A 26,623-nucleotide genomic window follows, 5' to 3' on the forward strand; every position below is an offset into this window, starting at 1 on the left:
GCTTTTCTGGTTACTCGGTAAATAGGTCAGAGTAGCACACCCAAGTAAGATGTATGTTACTTCCAAAATCCAAAAAGGCCTGCTAGGCTTTGTGTCTCTTTCTTAGTGGTCCCCCTTAAGAGGCCAAATGCAACAACTTTTCCTTTACCTTGGAAAGATATCTTGACATGCCTCAGACCACTAGGATCCTACAAATTTTACTCAGGTGGAAGGCCCCTGAATTTCTGTGGAATTTATTTCCCACTCTCTGGCATGCAAGTACGTTGCCAATGTATGTATCTAGGTTAGTCACTACTTCCTACTCACCAGATCCAATCAGCATAATACGATCAGTGTAATAGGCCAGCCTGATTGCCTATGGAAGGGAAATGCATTCGAGGTCCTTTGAAACTAGATTATGACGTTGGACTACAGGTTAGATATATGCCTGAAGTAGGGCACTGAAGGTGAAGTCCTGACTTTGCCATCTGAAAGCAAACTACTTCTAATACTCCTGATGAACAGGATTAGAGAAAAAAAAGCATTGACCACATCAATATGCATACAGGGTGCTAGTACATATGCTATGTACTGATTAGCTATAAAAGCACATCTGAAACAACAGCTGCAAGAGGAGTCATTACCTGATTAAGTTTACAATAGTCCGCCATCATTCACCAGGAGCCATCTATCTTTTGAAGAGGCAAAATGGGCAAGTTTAATGCAGATGTAGTAGGAGCTGCCTCCTGGCATCTTTCAAGTCCTTGATGGTGGCATCCATCTCTGCAGTCCCTCCAGGAATATGACACTGCTTTGGGTTTTCTGTTTCTGTCGGTAGAGGCAGTTTCAAAGGCCTCCTCTTGGCTCTTCCCACCCTAGTAGCTCTCACTATAAGGTCACAGAAGCCATGGGGAGATTCTGCCAGTTGCCGAGTGTGTTTATGTGAAGTATGGAATCCACAGCTACAGGAATAATCACGGGATGGGTTCTGGGACCTACTGCAGCCACCCTGAGACAGACCTGACCTAAAACTCCATCAGTCACTTGATCTCTTTATCCCTCTGCCCTGACGGGTCACGGTGACATTTTGGGTCTCCAGGAATTGGTGTCAGCTCAGAGCCAGTGCTGAGTAATCCTTAAAACATCTGATATTCTCTGTCCTTCATGCATAGTCATCCTAGTAAATGGCTACAGGTACCTTTGGGGAAGGCTGAAAGGAAGATTAACAGCGTCCACTTTTGGTCATGTATCAGTGCCTTTCCTGAAGGGGGACCTGGCCTCCCCTTCACTCAGGGGACTCTGGATCTGTGAATTCACTCAAGTCTGGAAATTGATTGAGGAGACATGACTCCCTCTTTTGGTGATTCAAGTCAGACTTCTGTTCACTAGGCCTAGATCTTTTCTGCTTATACAAATCCAGTAAGATTTCAGTAGGTTCCCCATCTCTTTTATTTCCAGAAACACCATGTAGCAACGCCAAAGGTCCTGGTGAGCCTGGCTATTCTGATGACCGTGTTTGTTCTACTGTCTATATGGTAACCATACCCAACTTCTGTTCAGTGATTAAACGCAGCCACATAGTACCTGACAACTCATTATCTTCATTGTGTTTAGTGTTTTGGGGGGTGTTTTGGTTGGTTTTTTGTTTTTTTTGAGACAGAGATTGGCTGTTATTGCCCAGGCTGGAGTGCAGTGGCACGATCTCGGCTCACTGCAGTCCCTGCCTCCCGGGTTCAAGTGATTCTCCTGCCTCAGCCTCCCGAGTAGCTGAGATTACAGGTGCCCGCAACCACGCCCAGCTAATTTTTATATTTTTAGTAGAGACAGGATTTTACCATGTTGGCCAGGCTGGTCTTAAACTCCTGAACTCAGGTAATCCACCTGCCTCAGCCTCCCAAAGTGCTGGGATCACAGGCATGAGCCACCATACCCAGCCTAGTGTTTCAGTTTGATGGTAGCTGTTCCCTCTATATTTTTGACCTAAAGAGCCATGGCCACATGCAGTGGCTCACACCTGTAATCCCAACACTTTGAGAAGCTGAAGTGGAAGGATCACTTGAGTCTGGGAGTTCAAGACCAGCCCTGGGCAACATAGTGAGACCCCACCTCTACAAAAAGTTTTTAAAATAAAAAATTAGGGCTGGGTGCGATGACTCATGCCTGTAATCCCAGCACTTTTGGAGGCTGAGGTAGATGGGTTGTCTGAGGTCAGGAGTTCAAGACCAGCCTGGCCAACAGAGTGAAACTTCATCTCTACCAAAAATATAAAAAAGCCAGGCACGGTGGCAGGCGCCTGTAATCCCAGCTACTCAGGAGGCTGAGGCAGGAGAATCGCTTGAATCCGGGAGGTGGAGGTTGCAGTGAGCCAAGATTGAGCCATTGCACCTCAGCCTGGGTGACACGAGCAAGACTTCATCTCAAAAAAAAAAAAGTTAGCTGGGTATGGTGGTGTGTGCCTGTAATTCCAGCTGCCCGGGACGCTGAGGCAGGAGCATTGCTTGAACCCAGGAGGCGGAGGTTGCAGTAAGCCAAGATCATGCCACTGCACTCCAGCCTGGGCGACAGAGTGAGACTCTGTTTCAAGAAAAAGAAGAAGATGAAGAAGGAAGAGGAGGAGGAAAAAAGAAGGAGGAGGAGGAGGGAGAAGGATAAGAAGGAGGAGAAGGAGGAGAAGGAGAAGGAGGAAGAGGAGGAGGAAGAGGAAGAGGAGGGAGAAGAAGAAGAAAGGAGGAGGAGGAGGAAGGAGAAAGGAAGAGAAAGGAGGAGGATGGAGGAGGAGTACAAGGAGGAAAAAGAAGGAGGAGGAGGAGGAGGAAAGGTGGAACAAGCCATCGCAGAGTTCTTCGAGGATGCTGAAGCTCATCTCACAACTTATTTCTCACAACTGTAGTGAAAGGAGGATCCTCTGACCCACTCAAGGTGGATGAGCAGTTCTCATAAGATAAATCCACTCTATCATTCTAATCTCCCCAAGCCTTTGGATCTCTTCCTCTGTAGTATACTAAGAAAATTCTGGTATTTCCATTTCTTCTGGTATAGGCCACCCCGGATCTACACTTCTGTCAGTCTACCAAGAAAACTGTTGGTGACATTTTTAGCCTCTTTAGCCGAAACACTGACTCTGAAAGTTTTGCTTACGGAGCAGTTTCACTTCCAGGGTGGTGTGGTGAGGAGCTATGCAGACCCACTCCCCAGTGAAATAAGCATAATTGGTGAAAACTATTAAAACTTTTTAATCTCTGGAAATTGTCCTAAGGACGTGCAGCAAATGAAGAAACATTTATTCAGGAGGACCTACTAAAACTCAGTGAGAACAAAAGAGTCCATGGCACTTCAGCTACAATCCACTCCATCCCTCAGCACCCTCCTTCCCAGCTCAGCTTGATGAAGGCTCCATTCTTGACAAGTGTGATGAAGAAGACAGGGCTCCCCTCAGCTCCCAGTCAAGGGATGTGGTGTCTCGCTGGGAAAGGCAGACCACGGGATTCCTCATCTCCTCCAACTCCTAGTTGAAGAGGCTCAATTCCTACTGTGTGCGGCTGAGAGATCAGAGACTTCCTTCCTCCACACTGGCCCCGCTTACAGGATAAGCCTGGATCACTGGTGCCCCAGGCTGAGCAGACAGGGGCTCCCATTGCCCTCACCTCAGTTCATTCATTGGACAGGGATTCCACACCAAGAGAATCAAGCCAAGAAGATCTGAGGCTACCAACCCCACCCATTGCCTGGGAGTAGTGGCTCAGAGATCTTTCCCAGTGGGAGAGAGAGTCCACAGGACTAGAGAGCTCCAAAGCTACCCCTGAAGGAACTGACTTTATTTAAATCAGAGTTTGGGGAAGTTCAAACCTAAGGGAACTCTTAAGAACAGTTATTTTGTTGGTCAGCAAGTAGGAGGAGTCTGGTAACACCACCTAATTAAGCACAGCCAGCTAGGGGCACAGCCAGAAAGAGCCACCTAAGAGGCCTCCGGGGTCTCTTATTTATTTATAATCAAGAATATGTGGTTTTGGAGGAGGACAGACAGATTGACAGAACTGATTAGAAAATCCAGCAATACACAAATATGCCTGTTGTGTAAGGACTAAAATTAAAGCCCAATAATATGTACTGCTGCCTTGACATCTGGTGAAATCAGGAGGGCTCCTAATGGCCTCACTATAAGATCTATTCCCCACTTTTCCTCATGGATAAGAATAAAACAATGCTCTATATCAAAGGGACCAGGCACAGTTCCTGCTTATCTCAGAGTAATGGAGTTCAGTTCCTGCCAGCCCACAGAATTATTCAAACAAGCCAGTACATCCTCCCACAGGAACCCGGAGTCACCTCTCCCTCTTAATACTACAAAGCCTGTTTCCCACAGCCCTTGCTGGTTCACTCTGTTCCCAAATGCAGCCCCATGTTGCCCAGTGGGCCTGGGGTATCCTCCTCTCAGTGCATGTGGCTCATAAACCACTGTGGGGCTCTTCTTTCCAGTGTTGGGTGTCAGGTGTTCAGCCATCCCCAAACCCCAGAGCTGGAATCTCCCCTCACCAACAGAGTGAATGAGAAGGCATTAAAAGAATGCCCAACTGATTTTTTTACTAAAAGGCCAAAGAAATTCAGTAAGGAAAATATAGCCTTTTCAACAAACGGTGCAGGAAGAACTGGACAACCACAAGCAAAATAAATAAGCCACAACCTGAACCTTCTACCTTATCAAAGAATTAGACTTCCACAAAAAAATTTTAAAAACTTTTATTCAATAAAAGACTCCATTAAGAGAATGAAATGGGCCAGGCGCCGTGGCTTACACCTGTAATCCCAGCACTTTGGGAGGCCGAGCAGGGCGGATCATTTGAGGTCAGGAGTTTGAGACCAGCCCGGCCAACATGGTGAAACCCCGTCTCTACTAAAAATACAAAAATTAGCCAGGTATGGTGTCAGGCGCCTGTAATCCCAGCTACTCAGGAGGTTGAGGCAGGAGAATTACTTGAACCCAGGAGGCGGAGGTTGCAGTGAGCTGAGATTGCGCCATTGCACTCCAGCCTGGGCGACAGAGCGAGACTCTGTCTCAAAAAAAAAAAAAAAAAAGAGAGAGAGAGAGAATTAAACAATAAGCTACAGACTGGGAGGAAAATATCTGCAAGCCACAGACCTGACACAACACTAGTATCTAGAATTTATGAAGAATTCTCAAAACTCAACAGTAAAATAACAAGCAATTTGATTAGAAAATGAGGAAAAGACATTTCACCAAAAAAGACGTACAGAAGGCAAAGCGGTACCTGAAAAGATGATCCCTACACACCTATCAAAATGGCTAAAGAAAAAAGTAGTGCCAGCATCATGAACTGATGAGGATGTGAGAAGCGGGATCACTCATACGTTGCTGGTGGGGATATAAAATGGTACCACCATTCTGGAAAACATTTTGGCAGTTTCTTAAAAAGCTAAACATGCAGGCCGGGCACAGTGGCTCACACCTGCAATCCTCGCCCTCTGAGGAGCTGAGGTGGGAGAATCGCTTGAGCCCAGGAGGTTGGTGCTGCAGTGACTTGTGACAACACCACTGCACTCTAGCCTGGGCGACAGAGCAAGACCCTGTCTCAAAAAGAAAAAGAAAAAGGAAAGGTCAATTTCAATAGGTCACACACTGTATGGTTGAATTTACATAATATTCTTGAAAGGAAAAACTTAGAGAAATGGAGACCAGATGAGTGGTTGTCAGGAGTTAGGAAGGGGCTGGGGGCAGGAGGGAAGTGGTGTGGCTATACAAGGGCAACCTGAATCCTTGTGGTAATGGAGGTACAGCTGGCCCTCCATATCCGTGGGTTCCTTATCTGTGGATTCAACCAACCAAGGTAAAAAAAATTCAGAAAAGAAAGGATGGTTATGTCTGTACTAAACATGTACAGACTTTTTTCTTGACATTATTTCCTAGGCAATACAGTATAACAACTACTTATATAGCATTTACATTGTATCAGGTGTTATAAGTCATCCGGAGACTAAAGATACAGGAGGATGTGCATGGGTTATATGCAAATATTATTACATATCATTTTGGATCAGGGACTTGAGTAGTCTCAGATTTTGGTATCTACAGGGGTCCTGGAAGCAATCCCTCAGGGATATTGAGGAATGACAATATTCTGTGTCTTAACTGTATCAATGTCAATATGCTGGCTGTCACATTGTTACTGTTTTGCAAAGTGTTACGATTAAGAAAACTAGGTGGGCTGGGCGCAGTGGCTCAAGCCTGTAATCCCAGCACTTTGGGAGGCTGAGACGGGCGGATCACGAGGTCAGGAGATCGAGACCATCCTGGCTAACACGGTGAAACCCCGTCTCTACTAAAAATACAAAAAACTAGCCGGGCGACGTGGCGGGCGCCTGTAGTCCCAGCTACTCGGGAGGCTGAGGCAGGAGAATGGCGTAAACCCGGGAGGTGGAGCTTGCAGTGAGCTGAGATCCGGCCACTGCACTCCAGCCTGGGCGGCAGAGCGAGACTCCGTCTCAACAAAAAAAAAAAAAAAAAAAAAAAAGAAAACTAGCTGAAGGGTACATGGGATTTCTCTGTATTATTTCTCACAACTGCATGAGAATCTACAATTATTTCCAAATAAAAATTTTAATGTAACAAGTATATGAACTCTAAAAAGTTCAGCTGACCCTGAGAACGGATATCTTATACCAAGGACTAAAGGAATCTTTTCCCCTACCAAGAATCTTGGCCAAACTTTTTTTATTAGGAGTTGATAGCCTCTCAAAAATCATAAACTTTGTGATTTTTACAAAGGTTCTTTCTGGTGGTCCCTGAATGTCCAAACCACATCTCATCACCCTTACTCATTTGCTCAGACCAGGCCAGCAAATTAGGCCTCAGTCTTAGGGATCACCCATATTTCTGCACCCTGGTTATTCAAACCACTTTTCAAGGCCTCCCTCCCAGGTGTTTCCCTGGAAGGACTTGCTACCGATGCTCAGGAGAACTAGATACAGGCAGTTCAGGCCATGGTTAAGGTTCCCCAGTTCCCTAGGGCTGACCTCATCCCCTTTTTTAACAGCTGCATTTTGATATATTTCATATACCACACAATTCACTCATTTAAACTGTAAAACTTGGTGGTTTTTAGTATATTCACAGAGCTGTGCACTCACCATCAGAGTCAGTTTTAGAATATTTATTACTACCTGAAAAGAAACCCCATACTCTTTAGCTGCTTCTCCCCTAAACTCCGTCCGGTCTGCCACTCTAGCTTAAAGCAACCACTAACTTAACTAAGAACCCACTGCCAAATCTGAGGTCACGAAATTTAGCCCTGTTTCCTTCTAAGAGTTTTATCATTTTAGCTTTGATGCATTTTGTGTTTATTTGTGTACACTGGGTTAGGTAAGAGTCTAGTTTTTGCATGTGGCTGTACAGGTATCCCAGCAGCATTTGCTGAAAAGACTATTCCTTTCCCATAGAATGATCTTGGCACTCTTGTTGAAAATTAGTTGACCACAGACACATAGGTTTATCTCTCAGCTCAAAATTCTGTTCTGTTGCTCTACGTGTCCATACTTTACCAGGTCCATATTATCTTGACTACTGTTGCTTTATAGTGAGTTTTGAAATTAGTAAGTGTGAGTCCTACTACTACATTATTCTTTTTCAAGATTGTTTTGGCTATTCTAGATCCCCTGCAATTTCATGTAAATATTAGAATCAACTTTTCAATTTCTACAAATAATATAGCTGGGATTTTATAGGGATTGCCTTGAATCTGTAGCTCAATTTGGTTAATATTGTTATCTTCACAATAGTAAGTCTTCCAGTGCATGAATGTGAGATGCTTTTTCATTTATTTATATCTTCTTTCATTTCTTTCAACAGTGTCATCTAGCTTTCAGAATATAAGTTTTGCCATTTCTTTTTTATTTGGAGATGGAGCCTCGCTGTGTCGCCCAGGCTGGAGTGCAGTGGTGCAATCTCGGCTCACTGTAAGCTCCACCTCCCGAGTTCACGCCATTCCCCTGCCTCAGCCTCCCGAGTAGCTGGGACTACAGGCGCCCGCCACCTCACCCGGCTAATTTTTTGTATTTTTAGTAGAGACGGGGTTTCACCGTGTTAGCCAGGATGGTCTCGATCTCCTGACCTCGTGATCCACCCACCTCGGCCCCCCAAAGTGCTGGGATTACAGGCGTGAGCCACCGCTCCCAGCCGCCATTTCTTTAGTTAAATTTATTCCTAAGTATTTTATACATTTTGATGCCACTGTATTATACATGGAATTGTTTTCTTTCCTTCCTTCTTTCTTCTTCTTCTTCTTTTTTTTGAGACAGGATCATGTTCTATTGCCCAGGCTGGAGTACAGTGGCATGATCATGGCTCACTGCAGCCCCAACCTGCTGGGCTCGAGCAATCCTCCTACCTCAGCTTCCCAAGTAGCTGGGACTACGGGCCCACACCACTATGCCTGGCTAATTTTTGTATTTTTTATAGAGACAGGGTCTCACTATGTTGTCCAGGCTGGTCTCGAACCCCTGGGCTTAACCAATACTCCTGCCTCAGCCCCACTAAAGTGCCGGGATTACAGGCATGATCCATCACATCTGGTCTGGAATTGTTTTCTTAATTTCATTTTGGATTGTTCATTACACATGTATGGAAATATTATTCATTTTTGGCCAGGCGCAGTGGCTCATGCCTGTAATCCCAGCACTTTGGGAGGCCGAGGCAGGTGGATCACAAGGTCAAGAGATTGAGACCATCCTGACCAACATGGTGAAACCCCTCTCTACTAAAAATACAAGAATTAGCTATGCCTGGTGGCCTGTAGTCCGAGCTAGTAGGGAGGCTGAGGCAAGAGAATCACTTGAACCTGGAGGCGGAGGTTGCAGTGAACCAAGATTGTGCCACTGCACTCCAGCCTGGTGACAGAGTGAGACTCCATCTCAAATAAATAAATAAATAAAATATTATTCATTTGTGTATATTGATCTTGTATCCAGCAATGCTGCTAAACTTATTTACTCTAAAAGGTTTTTAATGGATTCCTTAGCATTTTCTATACACAAGATCATATCATTTGTGAACAGAGTTTTTCATGTTCAACCAATTAAACATTTACAATGTTCTTTTTTTTTTGAGATGGAGTCTCACGCTGTTGCCCAGGCAAAAGTGCAGTGGCGTGATCTTGGCTCACTTCAACCTCTGCCTCCCAGGTTCAAGGGATTCTCTTGCCTCAGCCTCCTGAGTAGCTGAGATTACAGGCATGCACCACCCTGCCTGACTAATTTTTGTATTTTTAGTAGAGACAGGGTTTCACCATGTTGGCCAGGCTGGTCTTGAACTCCTGACCTCAGGTTATCCGCCCACCTCTGCCTCCCAAAGAGCTAGTATTACAACCATGAGCCACCGCGCCTGGCCTACAGTACTCTATTATTCTCTCCCTCTGACATTTCTGTTCACCACTGCGGCACTCTGATTCTTGCCATTCTCCTGCTCCTAACACTAAGAAAAGGGGGTACCTCACAATTGTCTTACCTAACAGAAAGTTATGGAACTTCCTGTAGCTCACTCAGATCCCTTAGAGACTCCTGTGAGAACCATGGGCTCATATTTTTGTTGTTGTTTATGATGGATGATACCTACTGAAACTGGAGGTTACTAAGCAGGATAAACTATTACTAATTTAAGTTATCTTTAGAATATAGTCCCCTATCAGGAGATCGAGACCATCCTGGCTAACACGGTGAAACCCCGTCTCTACTAAAAAAATACAAAAAACTAGCCGGGCGAGGTGGCGGCGCCTGTCGTCCCAGCTACTCGGGAGGCTGAGGCAGGAGAATGGCGTAAACCCGGGAGGCGGAGCTTGCAGTGAGCTGAGATCCGGCCACTGCACTCCAGCCTGGGCGACAGAGCGAGACTCCGTCTCAAAAAAAAAAAAAAGAATATAGTCCCCTATCTGAGGCAAAGTCACCCAGATGGCAGAACTTATCTCACTTACTATATAAAGCTCATCAACTAGTCAAATACCAGAGAGTAAACATATGTACAGATGGCAGACATGCTTGGGAGGAGTATATGACTTTAGGGTACTCTAAAAACAAAGAGGGTTTCCTGACCTCAGATAGAACCCTCTTCAAAAATGAACAACAAATTAAAGAACTTATATTAGGTAGATGCACTCCTACTTCTTAGACTGTAGCTGTTACGAAAGCTAAGGCTCATGAAGAGATAGTATGAGAAGTGATAATATGAAAAAGATAATATGGAAATGAAAGAAAATGCTCTAGCTGATTTCTATGCCGAAGAAGCAGCGTTACCCAAAGCCACGTTCCTCACTGAACCCTCAAAGGATCCATCTCTGGAGGAATTCCAAGAGATTAAAAAATATCAATATTAAGGCCCTGATTCTGGAAATGAAAAGTGTTAAAAATTATAACCTTCACTCAAATAATCCCTAGTGCTCCCAAAATGGCCATGTGGTTGTGCCAGATTTTTTCAAGTTGGCATCAGCTAAATTTCTCCATTATATTATCCATTATGGTACATATGAATCAGTTACTATCTTAAATTAACATTGATGAAGACACTTTAAAGCACAGGTTTTAAACAGTATTTTTAGGCTGTACACCATCTGTCAACATAGTCCTGGAAAAACTGTAAAGGTAGGACATGGCCAGGAACCAAAGTCTCAAGAGCCCTCTGGAAACTTTCAGATGGATTTTATCCAGCTTCCTCCCTTCATGATATTTGAATATGTTTTAGTTATTGTATGTTTTAGTATTGTATGTATTATATTAATGGGTTGAAGCATTTCCTCTCTGAAAATCTGCAGTCCTTATAGCCACTAAGAGGTTTCTAACCTGGAACATCCAAACTTTTACAGTGAGTGATGAAGGCACACACACGTTAGGGGAACTGATAAATTAACAGTTTGGATATTTGTCCCCACCCAAATCTTACGTTGAAATGTAATCACCAATGTTCAGGTTGGGGCCTAGTGGGAGGTGACTGGATCATGGGTGTGGAGTGCTCATGAATGGAGTGAGTTCTCATGGGATCTGGTCATTTAGGTGATACCTCCCCCTGCCAACTCTTTCTCACTCCTGTTTTCACCATGTGATGTGGCCACTGACCTTTTACCTTCCACCATGATTGTAGCTTCCTGAGCCCACACCCAGAAGCTGAGCAGGTGTCAGCACTATGCTTCCTATAAAGCCTGCAGAACTATGAGCCAGTTGAACCTCTTTTCTTTAAAAATTACTCAGTCTCAAGTATTTCTTTATAGCAATGCAAGAATGGCCTAATACAGAAAATTGGTATCCAGCAGTGGGGCATTGCTATAAGGATAACTGAAAATGCAGAAGCAGCTTTGTAACTGGGTAACAGGCAGAGGGTGGAAGAGTTTGGAGGGCTCAGAAGCAGACAAGATGATGAGGGAAAGTTTGGAACTTCTTAAAAGACTAGTAAAGTGCTTGTGACCAAAATGTTGATATTGACATGGACAATGAAATCCAGGCTGCCAAGGTCTCAGATGGAAATGAGAAACATATTGAGAACCAAAGCAAAGGTCACCCATCATGCCTCAGCACAGAACTTGGCTGTATTGTATCCATGCCCTAGGGATCTGTGGAAGTTTCCATTTCAGAGTGATGATTTAGGGTGTCTGCCAGCAGACATTTATAAGCAGCAAAGCATTCAAGATGTGTCCTGGCTGCTTCTAATAACCTATGCTCAGATGTGGAAGCAAAGAAATGACTTAAAGTTGGAATTTATATTTCAAAGGGAAGCAGAGTGTAAAAGTTTGGAACATTTGCAGCCTGATCTTGTGGCAGAGAAAGAAAAAGCTTTATTGGGAGAGGAATTCAAGCCGGATGTGGAGCAACTACTTGCTAGAGATATTTGCATAACTAAAAAGGATCCAAGTGCTAACAGCCCAGACAATGGGAAAAAAAGCCTCTAAGGCATTTCAGAGACCATTGTGGCAGCCCCTCCCATCACAGGCCCTTAGGCCTAGGAGGAATGAATGGTGTTATGGGCCAGGCCCATGGCCATACTGCCCTGCACAGCCCAGGAAAATGCTGCTCATATCTACTGCTTTAGTTCCAGCTGGGGTTCAAAGGGGCTCAGGTACAGCTGAAGCTGCCACTTTGAAGGATGCAAGCAGTAAGTTTTGGTCACTTCCACGTGGTATTAAAGCTGTTGGTGTGCAGAGTGCAAGAGTGAAGAATGCCTATCAGACTCCATCTAGATTTCAGAGTCTGTATGAGAAAGACTCAGTGTCCAGGCAGAAGCCTGCTGCAGGGGTGGAGCCCTCATAGAGAACTCAACTAGGGCAGTGTCAAGGGGAAATGTGGGGTTGGAGCCCTCACACAGTGCCCCCAGTGGGGCACTGCCTAGTGGATCTGTGGGAAGGGAGCTGCTGCCCACCAGATTTCAGAATGGTAGAGCCATCAGCAGCTTGCAATCTCAGCATGGAAAAGCCACAGAGGTGGAGCTGCCCAAGGCCTGGGAGCCCACCCCTTGCAGCAGTGTGCCCTGGATGCAGGATATGGAGTCAAAGGAGGTTATTTTGGAGCTCTGAGATTTAATGGCTGCCCTGCTGGGTTTCAGAGTTGCATGGGGACTATAGCTCCTTTCTTTTGGCCAATTTCTCCCATTTGGAACAGGAACGTTTACCCAATGCCTATATACCCCTTGTATCTTGAAAGTAAATAATTTGTTTTTTTTTATTTTTTAGGCTCACAAGTGAAAGCACTTCCCTTGTCTCAAATGAAACTTGAGACTTCAGACCTTTGAGTTAACTCTGGAATGAGTTAAGACTTTGGAAGACCATTGGGAAGGCATGATTGTGTTTTGCAATTTGAGAAGGACATGAGATTTGGAGGGGGCCAGGGACAGAATGAAATGGCTTAGATACTTGTCCCCATTGAAATCTCATATTGAAATGAAATACCAATGGTGAGGGTGGGGCCTGATGGTAGGTGATTGGTTCATGGGGGTGGAGTTCTCATGAATGGAAAAAGTGCTTACAAGATCTGGTCATTTAAAAGTATGCTTGGGAGGCAGCCATAAAAAAGGATGAGTTCATGTCCTTTGCAGGGAAATGGATGAAGCTGGAAACCATCATTCTCAGCAAACTATCACAAGGACGGAAAACCAAACACCACATGTTCTCACTCATAGGTGGGAATCGAACAATGAGAACACTTGGACACAGGAAGGGGAACATCACACACCGGGGCCTGTTGGGGGCAGGGGGACAGCGGGCTAGGGTAGGGATAGCATTAGGAGAAATACCTAATGTAAATGACGAGTTGATGGGTGCAGCAAAGCAACATGGCACATGTATACCTATGTAACAAACCTGCACATTGTGCACATGTACCCTAGAACTTAAAGTATAATAATAACAATAAAAGGCCAGAAAAAAATTTAAAAATTAAAAAAAAAGTATGTTGGGGAGCCAGGCACAATGGCTCATCCCTGTAATCCCAGCACGTTGGGAGGCTGAGGCAGGCGGATCACTGGAGGTCAGGAGTTCAAGACCAGCCTGGCCAACATGGTGAAACCCCATCTCTACTAAAAATACAAAAATTAGCCAGATGTGGTGGCATGTGCCTGTAATCCCAGGGAGGCTGAGGCAGGAGAGTCACTTGAACCCAGGAGGCAGAGGTTGCAGTGAGCCAAGATCGCACCACTGCACTCCAACCTGGGTGACGGAGCGAGACATCGTCTTGAAAAAAAAAATGTTGGGATGTTGGGGGAGCTAAACTATGAGGACGCGAGGGCATAAGAATGATACAATGGAGCCAGGTGCAGTGGCTCACGCCTGTAATCCCAGCACTTTGGGAAGCTGAGGCAGGCGGATCATGAGGTCAGGAGCTACAGACCAGCCTGGCCAACATACTGAAACCCTGTCTCTACTAAAAATACAAAAATTAGCCAGGCATAGTGTCACATGCCTGTAGTCCCAACTACTCAGGTGGCTGAGGCAGGAGAACTGCTTGAACCTGGGAGGTGGAGGTGGCAGTGAGCTGAGATCATGCCACTGCACTCCAGCTTGGGCAACAGAGACTTCATCTCAAAAAAGAAAAGAAAAGAATGATACAACGGACGGACTTCAGGGAGGGAAAAGGTGGGAGGAGGATGAGGGATAAAAGACTACACATTGGGTACAGTGTACACTGCTTGGGTAATGGGTGCACCGAAATCTCAGAAATCACCACTAAAGGACTTATTCATGCAACCAAATGCCACCTGTTCCCCAAAAACCCAGTCCCAGGTATTTCTTTATAGCAATACAACAACAGCCTAACACAGGAACCACTATAACAAAACTCCATAAGGAATTAACCCTTACTCAAAAATTATATTTCCTTTACTATCCACAATCTTCTGGAATGCTTGGAAGAATAAACAGCATCCTTAAGTTAAAATAAACAAAAATTTCAGAAACCTAGGCACTCTCTAGGTTTCTGACCTTTGCGCTCTCTAGGCAAAGGTACTTCCAGAATCCCTTATGGCCATTTGGTTCACTCGCCTGGGGACATATCAGTTCTCCTGCTAAGAACTGGTAACTGGAAGGTCCATTTATTAGGGATTTTACCTCCAATACTATACGCTACCATGCTGTATGCAGGCATGGCAAAATAGGGTAAAGGACTCAAGTACTGTCACCAACAGTCTTATCACCAACAGGTTGAGGCCACCTTCCCATATTTTCCTAAACAGCTTTATAATGTTAAATCATAAGATTTTGTCTACTGGAAGAGTCATCCAAGAAAAACTGCTTTTGAACCTTATTGTGAAGGATGTTATCAGGTACCATTAGCAAAAAATACAGCAGAGAAACTCCAGGGAACCAATCAATCAAACTCTGGGGAGTCAAGTTGTCCTCATTTCACAACTAAGGAAACAATTAAGAATTAATGTAACAAGATCCCAGCACTTTGGGAGGCCGAGACGGGTGGATCACAAGGTCAGGAGATCGAGACCATCCTGGCTAACATGGTGAAACCCCATCTCTACTAAAAAATACAAAAAACTAGCCGGGGGAGGTGGCGGCGCCTGTAGTCCCAGCTACTCGGGAGGCTGAGGCAGGAGAACGGCATGAACCTGGGAGGCGGAGCTTGCAGTGAGTGGACATCCCGGCCATTGCACTCCAGCCTGGGCGACAGAGCTAGACTCCGCCTCAAAAAAAAAAAAAAAAAAAAAAAAACCTAACGTAACAAGATGCCTGTTCCCATAGAAAATGACAAACTAGGATTCTCCAGGGCGTTCTACACATAGCTGATCTTCAGAACTATACAGATAATTCAAGACCCTCAGAATAAACTACCCTGAACAGTAGATAGCCTCTACGCAAGATGTCAGACCAAGACCTCTGTAAAAATTCTGTTTTGTTCTTCCTCTGCTTGCTTATGGTCATTCTTCTTTTCATTTTCTATACATCCCTGGTTGTCATCCACCCGCAATGGCCCTTTGTCTCTTTTCTTTCATTTTTGTTATAATTGTTAGGTCAGAACACACTCATTCTAATGCCATTCTTACATTATCCCAGACAGTAGCCACTGCCCTCCATCTTACCAACACTGCTTATACCATCTGTCACTAGACCACCATGACCAATACATTTGACAAGTTCTAGTCTCATCAAACGAGTCTATAGGGGAATTATAGGCAATGGCTTTTTCACTTGCACCTACAGAACAAATGACACTAAATAAACACACCTGTGGTTTTACTAGTGTCCTTCTCTCCCAGAAAAAGAAACAATTATGACAATATGTTGATCTGACTCCAGGTAATTCTAAATTTGAACCCAATGAACTTCATAGGGAGATGAGTTAGTTACTATCACCTGGAAGAGACATTAATAGGAATCTAAATTTGTAACACAGTTAATGTAAGGCCTTTGTTCCAATTTTGAGCCATGAAACAACTCCCTTTTTTCCTGGAGTTTTATGTGCCCCTACCAGGTTCACTTCATGTTTAGCCAGGACATCTATTCTTATTTTCCTCAGATTAAGGAACAGTATTTCAAGACTTGCCTGTGTATTGAAATCCTAACTCTAGTCACCAATGCTGGAAATTCCAACTCAGGCAGGAGCTCCAGAATGAGATCACGCCTGATTATTCAGACATTCTACTTGAGGCATTGCTTACTTACTGTTTATGTGAACAGAGCAGTGTTCCAATGGTAGGAAATAAAAAGACTGAAAAAGACCTATCGCTACCTCTGGCAGAATGTATGAATGACACCACCTCTTCCCCAGATGGAACACACATCTGTCTCAACTCACTGGCACAAGTTGTGATGGACGATTGCATTGCTACGATTGCCTGTTGGCTAATCAAGGTAGCATCTGTGTTGTTGCTATCACTTCTTTCTCTACTTGGATTAATGACACAGACATGGTAGAATAAGCTATACATCACCTTAAACAAAGCACTTCTTTGCTCAGTGCTTCTGCACAACTGCTGTCTTATCACACGATTACCACAATGACACAGGAAAAAGATCGAGAAGATATTCTGGTACAGTTTACTACAGAGACAACGAAATAACCTCCAAGTGGTGAAGGTCTGGATGTCGTGCCTTCTCTGAACCGGTCAATCTTTCTCAACAAAGAGAATGATCAAAAAGGAAGTCCTTGACAGTCTTAGTGTTTGTGACTTGTTTATTTGAATAATAATTGAATCATTTTCATATTGATTTGTTTGAGGTTGTGTGCTTGCGTAATAAAGAACTTGGGCCGGGCGCTGTGGCTCACACCTGTAATCCCAGCACTTCGGGAGGCTGAGGCGGGCGGATCACCTGAGGTCAGGAGTTCAAGACCAGCCTGACCAACATGGAGAAACCCGTCTCTATTAAAAACACAAAATTAGCCGGGCATAGTGGCGCATGCCTGTAATCCCAGCTACTCAGAAGGCTGAGGCAGGAGAATTGCTTGAACCCAGGAGGCGGAGGTTTCAGTGAGTCGAGATCACGCCACTGCACTCCAGCCTAGACAACAAGAGTGAAACTCTGTCTCAAATAAACAAAATAAAATAAAATAAAAATAAAGAACTTCGCTGGACTTTGTCCCTAGTTCCTGGGAAATCACCTCTAGATCACTGAAATTTCCTGAGGGATGCAAGTGCCTTTCACTATTCATGGTGGGCCACATCTTGTGGGGGTTCAGTCAGGATGGTGGGGAAAATTATATGACGCAAACCTTCTTGGAAAGCCTGGAGGGTTTGCTCAAGTAATAAACTTGGCTGAAGGCAGCCTTGTCCTCTTAAATAAATGAGAGTAGAAACAAAGGAACGTGGGGAGTTTACCTAACTAGTTTGTTTACTCATGTGGTCCTAAGACTAACCTTTGATTTGCAGCGGGTGCTTAACTGCTTTCTACTCGGGAAGTCCACAATGTCAATTACCATCTAGTGGTGTTGACTCAAGCCTCCGTCAATTAATCTTTACTGAATAAATGCAAGTCTCACCGGCTGGTCAGGGCAGCGGTCCCAACTGTTGACAGCACTCTGCTTGGAGTCTGTAAGCAGCCCGGACACTCAGCTGGACTGGCAAAGCAGAATGTCTGTGTGTCAGTGTACTTTATTCATCCATTGTTGGGTCAGGGTCTGCAGGACAGACTCCCGCATTTTCTGATAGTTTATGCTAAAGTGATGACTCACAGTTGGCCTCTACTTTATGCTAATGAGATAACAGGATGGCTGCAATGGCTGCTGGTCATGCCGGAAATACCAAGCATGTAATCAGAGTTGGGGCTTTGAGCCATGTAATATCAGCCACACCTCTAGGGAGAGGATGGGGAGCTGGTGATTAGAGTTCCACTGTGAGGTCAATGATTCAATCATTCATGAATACGTAATGAAACCCCAATTAAAACTCTGGACACCAAAGCTCAGGTGAGCTTCCATGGCAGGCATTTCTCTGTGCATTGTCACACATCAGTGTGCCAGCAGGGTAACATGCTGCAGGGGAGACAGAAGCTTTGCATTTGGGGTACTCCCATACTCTTCCCTATGCATCTCATCCTTGGGCTGGTTCTGATTCGTATCCTTTTTCTATAATTGTCATCATAAATACAGAACTCTCCTGAGTTCTCATATTCATTCTAGAAAGTTATTAACCTGTAGGGGTTAAGGGAATTCCTGAATTTGTAGCCAATTGGTTATAAGTAAAGGTAGCCTGGGAACTCCCAGATTTGTGGCTGGTGTCTGAAGTGAGGGCAGTCTTGTGGGCTACTGTGTCCCTAACACATGAAATTTGGCTTAACTCTGGGTAACTGGTATCAGAAGTCATCACACTGCTACAAAATAACACTGAATTTCTATGTAAGCTCCCCCCTCCACGCCCCAACCTATCCCTAGAAGATGGAACAGTGCTAATCTATATTTGCATTTGAAAAATAACTACAGTAAGCAATATTACATTTTACTAAAGAAATATTTAATTGGTAGTTTTCTAGAAATAAGGCTTTTCATCTAGTACAAAAACATGCAGTCGGAAGCACTGAGAAAACTGGGCAACACAAGAGAAGCATGAGATGTGACATGAAGCAGCTGACAGTCTGTGTAAGTCAAAAATAAAATTCTAAGCACACAACCAACTGAATGGCCCCTTCTGCTTGGCCAAGAGCATTCTAAAGTAAACCTGAAACACTGGTTCAGGCCATGACGGGAATGGGTGGTCAGACATACCTCATTATACCTTCCTCTCATTCAGGCACAGTGGACCAGCATTAACTTTAAAACAGAGACCAAGGCTGACAAAAACAGACTCTTTGTAACAATAAGATAACATGACAGATAACAGGCCCTGAGAGAAATCTAAGTATTTTACCCTAAAATAAATTTCTCTTAAGTCTGATAAGAAGCATTTACAATCTACTCTCTCTGAAACCTGCTACCTTCTGGCTTCATCTCATAGCAGGAACCTTGGTCTCCACAACACCTTATCTTAACCCAGACATTCCCTGCTATCGATTCCAGGTCTTTGGATAAACCCACTGTCAATCAGAAAATCTTTGAATCCACCTATAACCTGGAAGGCCCTCCCTCTGTCCCTGTCCCTTCCCCACCAGCTTCAAGTTGTCCTGCCTTTCTCTATCGAACCAATGTAAATCTTACATGTATCGATGTCTGACATTCCCCAAAATGTAAAAATGTATGAAAGCAAGCAGTAGCCTGACAGCACAATTGCCTCTTCTTCTCACATATTCTTGCCATGTTAACCATACTCACCAGTTTGAACCCAGTGTCCTGCCCTCCAAAAGTCCTTTGCCCCTTCCTGCAAGATAAATCCTCACTCCCGTGTGTGGTATATAATGTCCTCTTTAGGCTGCCCCAACCTGCTGCTGCTCCTGACAAGAGGCACTTTGGGCACATGTTCTCAGGATCTCCTGGGGCTGTGTCAGACTTGTTTCTTATCAGACTTAAATCTGTTTTGGAGTAAAACACTTTGATTTCTCTCAGGACTTACTGTCATGTTGTTATTGCTACAAAGAGTCTGTTTTTGTTAGTCTTAAGGTCTCTGTTCTAAGGCAAATGCTGGTCAACTATGCCTACAGGTCACTCATATTTGTCTCAGAACAAATCTCTTAAACTATTTTACCATTTGGCTTTTTCTGTTGTCATCTGGTTCAGGAAATAAGAAAGTGGTAAAGTTGGCCGGGCGCGGTGGCTCAAGCCTGTAATCCCAGCACTTTGGGAGGCCGAGACAGGCGGATCACGAGGTCAGGAGATCGAGACCATCCTGGCTAACACTGTGAAACCCCGTCTCTAGTAGAAAATACAAAAAAACTAGCCGGGCAAGGTGGCGGGCGCCTGTAGTCCCAGCTACTCGGGAGGCTGAGGCAGGAGAATGGTGTGAACCCGGGAGGCGGAGCTTGCAGTGAGCTGAGATCCGGCCACTGCACTCCAGCCCCGGCGACAGAGTGAGATTCCGTCTCAAAAAAAAAAAAAAAAAAAGAAAGTGGTAAAGTGATAAAAATTATTTAAACAGATCAAGACAGTGATAAGATTTACCACAAGTCTAGATATCATCCATTTTTAAAAACTTATGCAAACAAATGTTTATGATTACAAATGGTAAGATATGACTTCATATCAGTTTTCAAGAGAACACCTCTCCGAGGAAGGGAAAGTTACATGGGTTTCTGACTGATTATGTAGGCTTTAGGTAGGTAGAAAAGGCACCCCAGGCCAATGGAACAGCTAAGGTAAAGGTTTACAGGCGAGAAGCAGAAAGGCATGTCTGAGGGATGATAAGACAGCATTTGTGTGCAATGGAGGCTTCTGTCAGGAGCAGCAGGAGGTTGGAGCAGCCTAAAGAGGGCATTTTATACCACACACGGGGGTGAGGATTTATCTTGTACGAAGTGCAAAGGATTTCTGAAGGGCAGGACACTGGGTTCAAACCGGTGAGTATGGTTAATATGGCAAGGCTACAAGAGAAGAACAGATTTTGGACAAAGACCAATTACAAAATTGTGACAGATGTCCAGGTATAAAGCAATCTGGGTAGGTACAGAAAAGGGCACTGGGAAAAAAGGGAGAGATGGAGCAAGAAAATATTTGCTATTTCTGCTCCTGTAAACCTTGGCTGTCTGGGAAGAAATTTCTGTGTGATTTTTGGGCTCCAAGACTGGCATCTCGACCTCAGTTGTCCAAGTACTTCCAGATCCAGATGCCCCCTGTGCATCGTGCCTGCCCTGGCCAACCTTGTGGACGCTTAGACCCAGCCTGTCTGCATGGGCCCGCTTTGTGCTGGTTCCCTGAATTCTGGGCTCAAGTTCCTCATCTGGACTTTAAATACTTGAAGGATTTCCCTCAGTACAGGCTAATCCTATTAGGCAAGTATCCTTAGGTCTACACCAGCTCCTGGTCTAGGCTTCTCCACCTGGGTTACAAAGCCAACATGGTAGGGACTCTACAGAAGAGCCTGACAAGGTTCTAAGACCCAGTACATGCAGGGGCAACTATTATAGAAAATAGAAAGCGATACCAAAAATGCACAGATGGCTTGAACTAACAAACAAAACAGGAACATTTGTTTAGCAATGGTTGGTATATCTGTAAATTCGATTTTGAAAAATGATTTTATTGAGGTATATTTGCCATAAAATCTGCCCATATAAAGTGAACAATTCAATGATTTTTAGTGAAGTTACCAAATTGTTCGACCATCACCACCATATAGTTTTAGAACATTTTCATCACCCCAAAAAGATTCCTTGTAACATTTGCAGTTACCTTGTTTCTGAAGCTCTGCCATTTCTGGACATTTCCTAAAATGGTACTAGAAAATATGTGGTCTCTGGCAACTGCCTTCTTTCACTTAGAATCATGTTTTTGAGATCTGGATTGTGTATAATGTACCCATATTTTAGTAATTTTAATATTTAAACAAGGTTTCATTTCATTTCAAAAATTCCAAATCTATTAGCATAAAGATGTAATGAAAATTGCTTTTTGTTCAACCCTAGACCACTCCATTGCCTCACAAAGAAAGGTAACATGTGCTACAGAGAAAGCAGTGCATGGAGGTGATGGACTGGAAAGGTCCAGTCTACTAATCTCCATACTACAGCTGTGAACCACAGGAAAGAGGCCCAGCCTGTCGCTTTTTGAACATCAGTTTCATTAGCTCTAAAATACGACTGGGCTAGATCATGGGTAGCTGTCTACCTTTCTCAGCCTCCATCCTCTGCACCATGCATGACACCTTGCCCCGTCAGTAACAGCATAAGGAGGCAACGCACAAGTGTCGTTATACAAATGGCCCCACCAGGCAGAAAATCACCAGACAAGGTGATTTCTCAGCTTCTTTTCAGCTCTAGTTTTATACATCTCAAGTTGGAAAGGAACTTTCCTCACATTCATCATGTTCCCAAGGTTTCTCTTTGAGGTGAATACTGAGGTTTGAACTGTCCTAGCGGGTTTTCCCAGTTTCACTAAATTTGAAGAGTTGCTCTGGCACAAATTCTCTAATGTGTTTTTGCGGAACATCCACGAAAGCCTTTCCCACGCTCATCGCAGTGCCAGAGTTTCCAGCTAGTAGGGAGAGTTCTAAGGGGCTTACAAAGCAATGAGGTTTGGCTGAAGGCGCTCCCACATTGCCCACATTCACAGGTTTCCTCAAGTATGAATTTTCTGAGGCTTAATGAGGGATGAGCTCTGACTGAAGGCCTTCCTCTGTTTCCTGCTTTCATAGGGCCTCTCTCTAGTATGTATTCTTGATGCCTAGTAAAGGAAGAGATACAACTAAAGATTTTTCCACACTTACCACACTTGTAGAATCTCTCTCCAGTACGAGTTATCTGATTTTCTTAAAGAATCAGTATGTAACTGAAGGCTTGCCACACTCACTGCATTGATAAGCCTCCCCCGTGTCGGCTGTCTGATGCTGAATAATATGCATCCTCTGATCAAAGCCTTTCCACATTCATTGCATTCACGTGGTTTCTCACTAGTATGGATTCTCCTGTGTTTGGTAAGACAGGGGAGGCCCACCCCCTCCTGACATTGATAGGGATTCTCTTTAGTAATTATTTCCTGATGTGGAACAAGATGTGGTCTTCCCACACACATTACACCTTCAGGATCTCTCTCTGATATGAATTCTTTAAGTTCTGGTGATATCTGCACTCCAGCTGAAAGCCCTTCTATATTCACTGAATTCATAGGGGGTTTTTTCCAGCATGACTTCTCTGATGTTTAATAAGGGATGCAGTATGAGCAAAGGCCCTTCCACACTCATTACATTTGTAGGGTTTCTCTCCAGTGTGAAATCTGTAATGTTGAGTGAGAGATGAACTCTGGCTGAAGGCTCTCCCACATTTATTACATTTGTAAGGTTTCTCTCCAGTATGAAATCTGTAATGCACAATGAGTGATGAGCTCTGGCTGAAGGTTCTCCCACATTCCCTGCATTCATAGGGCTTTTCTCCAGTATGAGTCCTCTGATGCTTAATAAGGGAGGAAGTGTGGCCAAAGGCTCGTCCACACTCATTACATCTGTAGGGTTTCTCTCCCGTGTGAAATCTATAGTGCAGAACAAGAGATGAGCTCTGGCTGAAGGCTCTCCCACATTCACTGCATGTATAGGGCTTTTCTCCAGTATGAGTTCTTTGATGTTTAATAAGGGATGAAATATGGCCAAAGGCTCTTCTACAGTCACTGCATTCATAGGGCTTTTCTCCAGTGTGACATCGCTGATGGCGCCGAAGTTCTGACTGGAAGTGAAAGGATTTCCCACATTCATTGCATTTACAAGACCTCTTCCCTGGATGGGTTCTCTGAGAATTACTTCCCTCTGGAGTCTGCCTGAATTCTGCGTCACATTTATAAGATCCTTCTCCCATTAGAACACTGTGTTGGTTAACAAGGACTGATCTTAAACGTAAGCTTCTCCCAAATCCATTCCATTCGTAATCTCTGCTAAGGGTGGTAGCAGATTTGTGAGTGGTTGACATCTGTTTCAGATGTGTCTCCTGTTTTATCTGCTGCATCTCTAACTGGCCATCGCAACCGCAGGCTGCTTTCAACTTTGAGAACTGCAGCACATCTTGAATATGTTTTTCCACTGATGCTACCTGGAATAATTCTTCTTTGGAAATTCCCCAACTTGGCATTGATTCCTTGGATTTAGACCTTCTCTCCCAGTCTGTTCAAAAAAAAAAGGAAGACATTCTAGTATGTAGAATGTCCTATGTACCAAGAAAAGCAAGCTCCTATGATAAATGTGAAATAATTAAGCTTTAAAATAATACCCAAAAGGGATGTATAGATTTTTTCAATAATGGCTTATGTCTGAAAATGGTTTTGGAGTATCGAGAACAAGTGATGGGCAGATGACTGGAGATTAAGAAAATCTGAGCAATCTGTGTTTAGATTCCGGTACACAAGGTAAGTCCAAAGACCAAAGATGAGAGGAGGGTAGGAAGGGTGACAAGGGAAATAGACTCAGTTTAAGGGATGGGGACAAAAATCAATAAACCAAGTATAGGATTGTAAGTCACCAGGTACAGATTCTAGATTCTCACAATTCCTTCAGGCCTACATAATCGTAACAGAGTTCTACCCAGTCTTCCCACCTCCAGGTTTCCTGACACCCGTCACTTTCTTCTTTTCCAAATGCCCATTTCGTTAAGTTTCTTCCCAGTCTTAACCTTCCAAAGGCTCTCCAGTGCCTACAGGATAAACCCTTAATCTTTCACTATAGCTCTGTAATACTTCACCAGGTCCTGTCCTCTTTTTCAGCAAGTGCCTTGAGCACAGAAACTGGCTGCCTTCCTGTTTCCCATATGTCCACTGCCCCTCTCACCACTCTCTTTCTTTAAGACTTTGCGTACCTTTCAGGGACAAGCTCATGTCCTCCACGAAGTATTCCTTTAACACCTTAGTGCATACTCTATATTATTATATATTATGCACATATACATATAACATGTATCATATCACTCTACATAATTACAATAGGAAGAGAAACTCTCCCCTAAAGATGCGCATGTCCTAAGCACAAGAACCTGTGAGTGGTCACCTTACATGACAAGAGGGACTCTGCAGATGTGACTAAGGGCTCAGAGCTGGAGATGGGGAGATTCTCCCGGACTATTTAAATAGGTCAAATCTAATCACGCATGCTTAAAATCGGACAGCATTTCCTGGCTGCTCGGAAAGGTGTGTGAGCCGCTGCTGGCTTTGAAAATGGAGGAGGGACACTTTCAGCCAAGTAATCTGGAGTCTCTAGAAGCTGGGAACACCCATCTGTTTATAGCCAGCAAGAGAACAAGGACCTCAGTTTTAGAATTGCAAGGTATTGGTGCTGCCAACAACCCAAATGAAAAGAAAAAAGGTGCCCAGACACTCCAGAAAGGTACACAGCCCTGTGGACATCTTGGTTAGAACCATGTGACACATGTGCCAGACTTCTGACCTGTGAACTATGACATGAGTTTGTGTTGTTTAAAGCCACCAAGTTTGTGCCACTCTGTTTCAGCCACAGTGGAAAATTAATACAATAATAAAAACAGGCACACTTCTGAAGAAGGAAATGACTGGTAATGCCTAACCAGTGGTCCCAGAGGCCAGTCAGAAGTTTCTGAGTCAGTAGGTCTTGTGTGGCTCCTGGGAACCTGAATGTGTAACAAGCTCCCTGGGACATTCTGAAACATAGCCATGCTTATACACCACTGTTAAATACACAGACGACCAGATCCAGATGTCAAACCCTTGATCTCATTTTGGAAGGAAAAAACATCAAGTACGTACCAGTACAGAAGAGATCAGCATCTTCCCCCTCTGCCACAACCTAGGCTCCTCTCATAAAGCCCAGCCTATCCTCTCAGGAATTTAGCACCACTTTCCTGAGCTTCAGCTATGGCCACGGGTAAGATTCTGGCTCATGGAAATGAACTGGCATAGACCGTCATGTGCCCCCAGTGTGCTTGGGTTACACACGGCAGTCAGGAAAGCGTTGAGTCAAGAATTCTGCTCCAGGGCATATAGCCTACCAGGTACTCTCAAGTCACTTAAGAATCCAAGGTCTCAAAGGGATGCTGTCAACAGCTGTCAAGGAGTGGTCTTTGTTCCTGGAACCACTTTTTTTGAGACTCAGCTTAACCAAGCTTGAAGTGTCCTCACCTGGATCTTTCTGACATCTCCTGTCTGTCATTGCCTGTAACCCTTTCACTTCTGGGGTGCTCAACTTTTCTGTCTGATCCCTCACTAACTCCCTTACTCTGCTGATCTAGGACTGCCTGGCCCGATATGATTGTTGAGCCATCTAACACTGACTATGAGACATCTCGTGATGCTGCATGGCACCAATAACCCAGAAGGCATGGGCAGAGATGGGTACCAAACAAAGCACAAAACCTAGAAAAGAAAATGAACATCTCCTCTTCTGACACCAGAAATAATTATAAACTTCAACATACCAGAGTTGAGTGCTCCTGCCAGGTGAGCTCATCTTCTGAAAAGACAGCACCCTGACAAAGGCTCAAGGCTACCTCCCACCCCAGCTGGGCCTTCACATATGCAATGCTCTCACTCCCTCACTCACCTGAGTAGGCCCCTGTTGAGATGTCTCTCTCCACGATGAAGGGCTCGCCCCCTTCCTCCAATTGGCAGATCACATCTGGTTTGGATACTAGAAGGCCTGATGGTAGAGAAGGAAAAGGATTTTGGTTGTGTGTGCCAGTGGCCAAGTCTTTGGATATTCATCTTCAAGGTGGAGAAATACTGTAGGTGTGGAAAGCCTCCAGGGAATAGGCATTGTGAAAGATCAGGAACACAGCCAGGTAACTTCCCATTTCAACTCCGTAAGTAGCTGGATGTTTCCTAGAACTAGGAACAGAAATACTGTCTCCCTGGGCCCCAGGAGAATGTAAATGTCTGATTCCAGACTTCCCAAGGAAACCCAGGGCAAGACTCAGTCAACTGGCCCGGACATCGCTAACTCTTACACATCAAGGAAATCAAGAAGTCCCGTGGGCAGGCTTTGGGCTTTGGAGGCCTTGTGCTCACCCAGAAAGGCCAGGTTCCTGAAGTTCTCCAGCATCACCTCCCTGTAGACGTCCTTCTGAGCGGGGTTCAGCTGCCCCCACTCCCACTGGGTGAATTCCACAGCCACATCTTCGAATGTCATCAGGTTCTG

The 26,623-nt window shown here is 44.4% G+C and overlaps 1 protein-coding gene across 4 annotated transcripts in view; it reads right to left on the reverse strand.

Moving 5' to 3' along the window:
• LOC117099569 (zinc finger protein 514) overlaps window positions 1–26,623 on the reverse strand; it is an 80,841-nt gene that overhangs the window by 41,987 nt on the left and 12,231 nt on the right. For 3 of the 4 annotated variants that reach the window (XM_033238811.1, XM_033238812.1, XM_033238813.1), the window contains exons 3-4: window positions 26,494–26,620; window positions 26,030–26,125 (exon numbers count right to left, since the gene is read on the reverse strand). In XM_033238811.1, the coding sequence (XP_033094702.1) occupies window positions 26,030–26,125; window positions 26,494–26,620 (223 nt within the window). Of the gene's footprint in view, window positions 1–21,345; window positions 23,630–26,029; window positions 26,126–26,493; window positions 26,621–26,623 lie in introns of those variants that run through there. The other variant, XM_033238814.1, reaches the window with a different exon arrangement.

This window comes from Trachypithecus francoisi, unplaced genomic scaffold, assembly GCF_009764315.1.
Source record: "Trachypithecus francoisi isolate TF-2019V2 unplaced genomic scaffold, Tfra_2.0 Lachesis_group17, whole genome shotgun sequence".
NCBI classification, from domain to species: Eukaryota; Metazoa; Chordata; class Mammalia; order Primates; family Cercopithecidae; genus Trachypithecus; species Trachypithecus francoisi.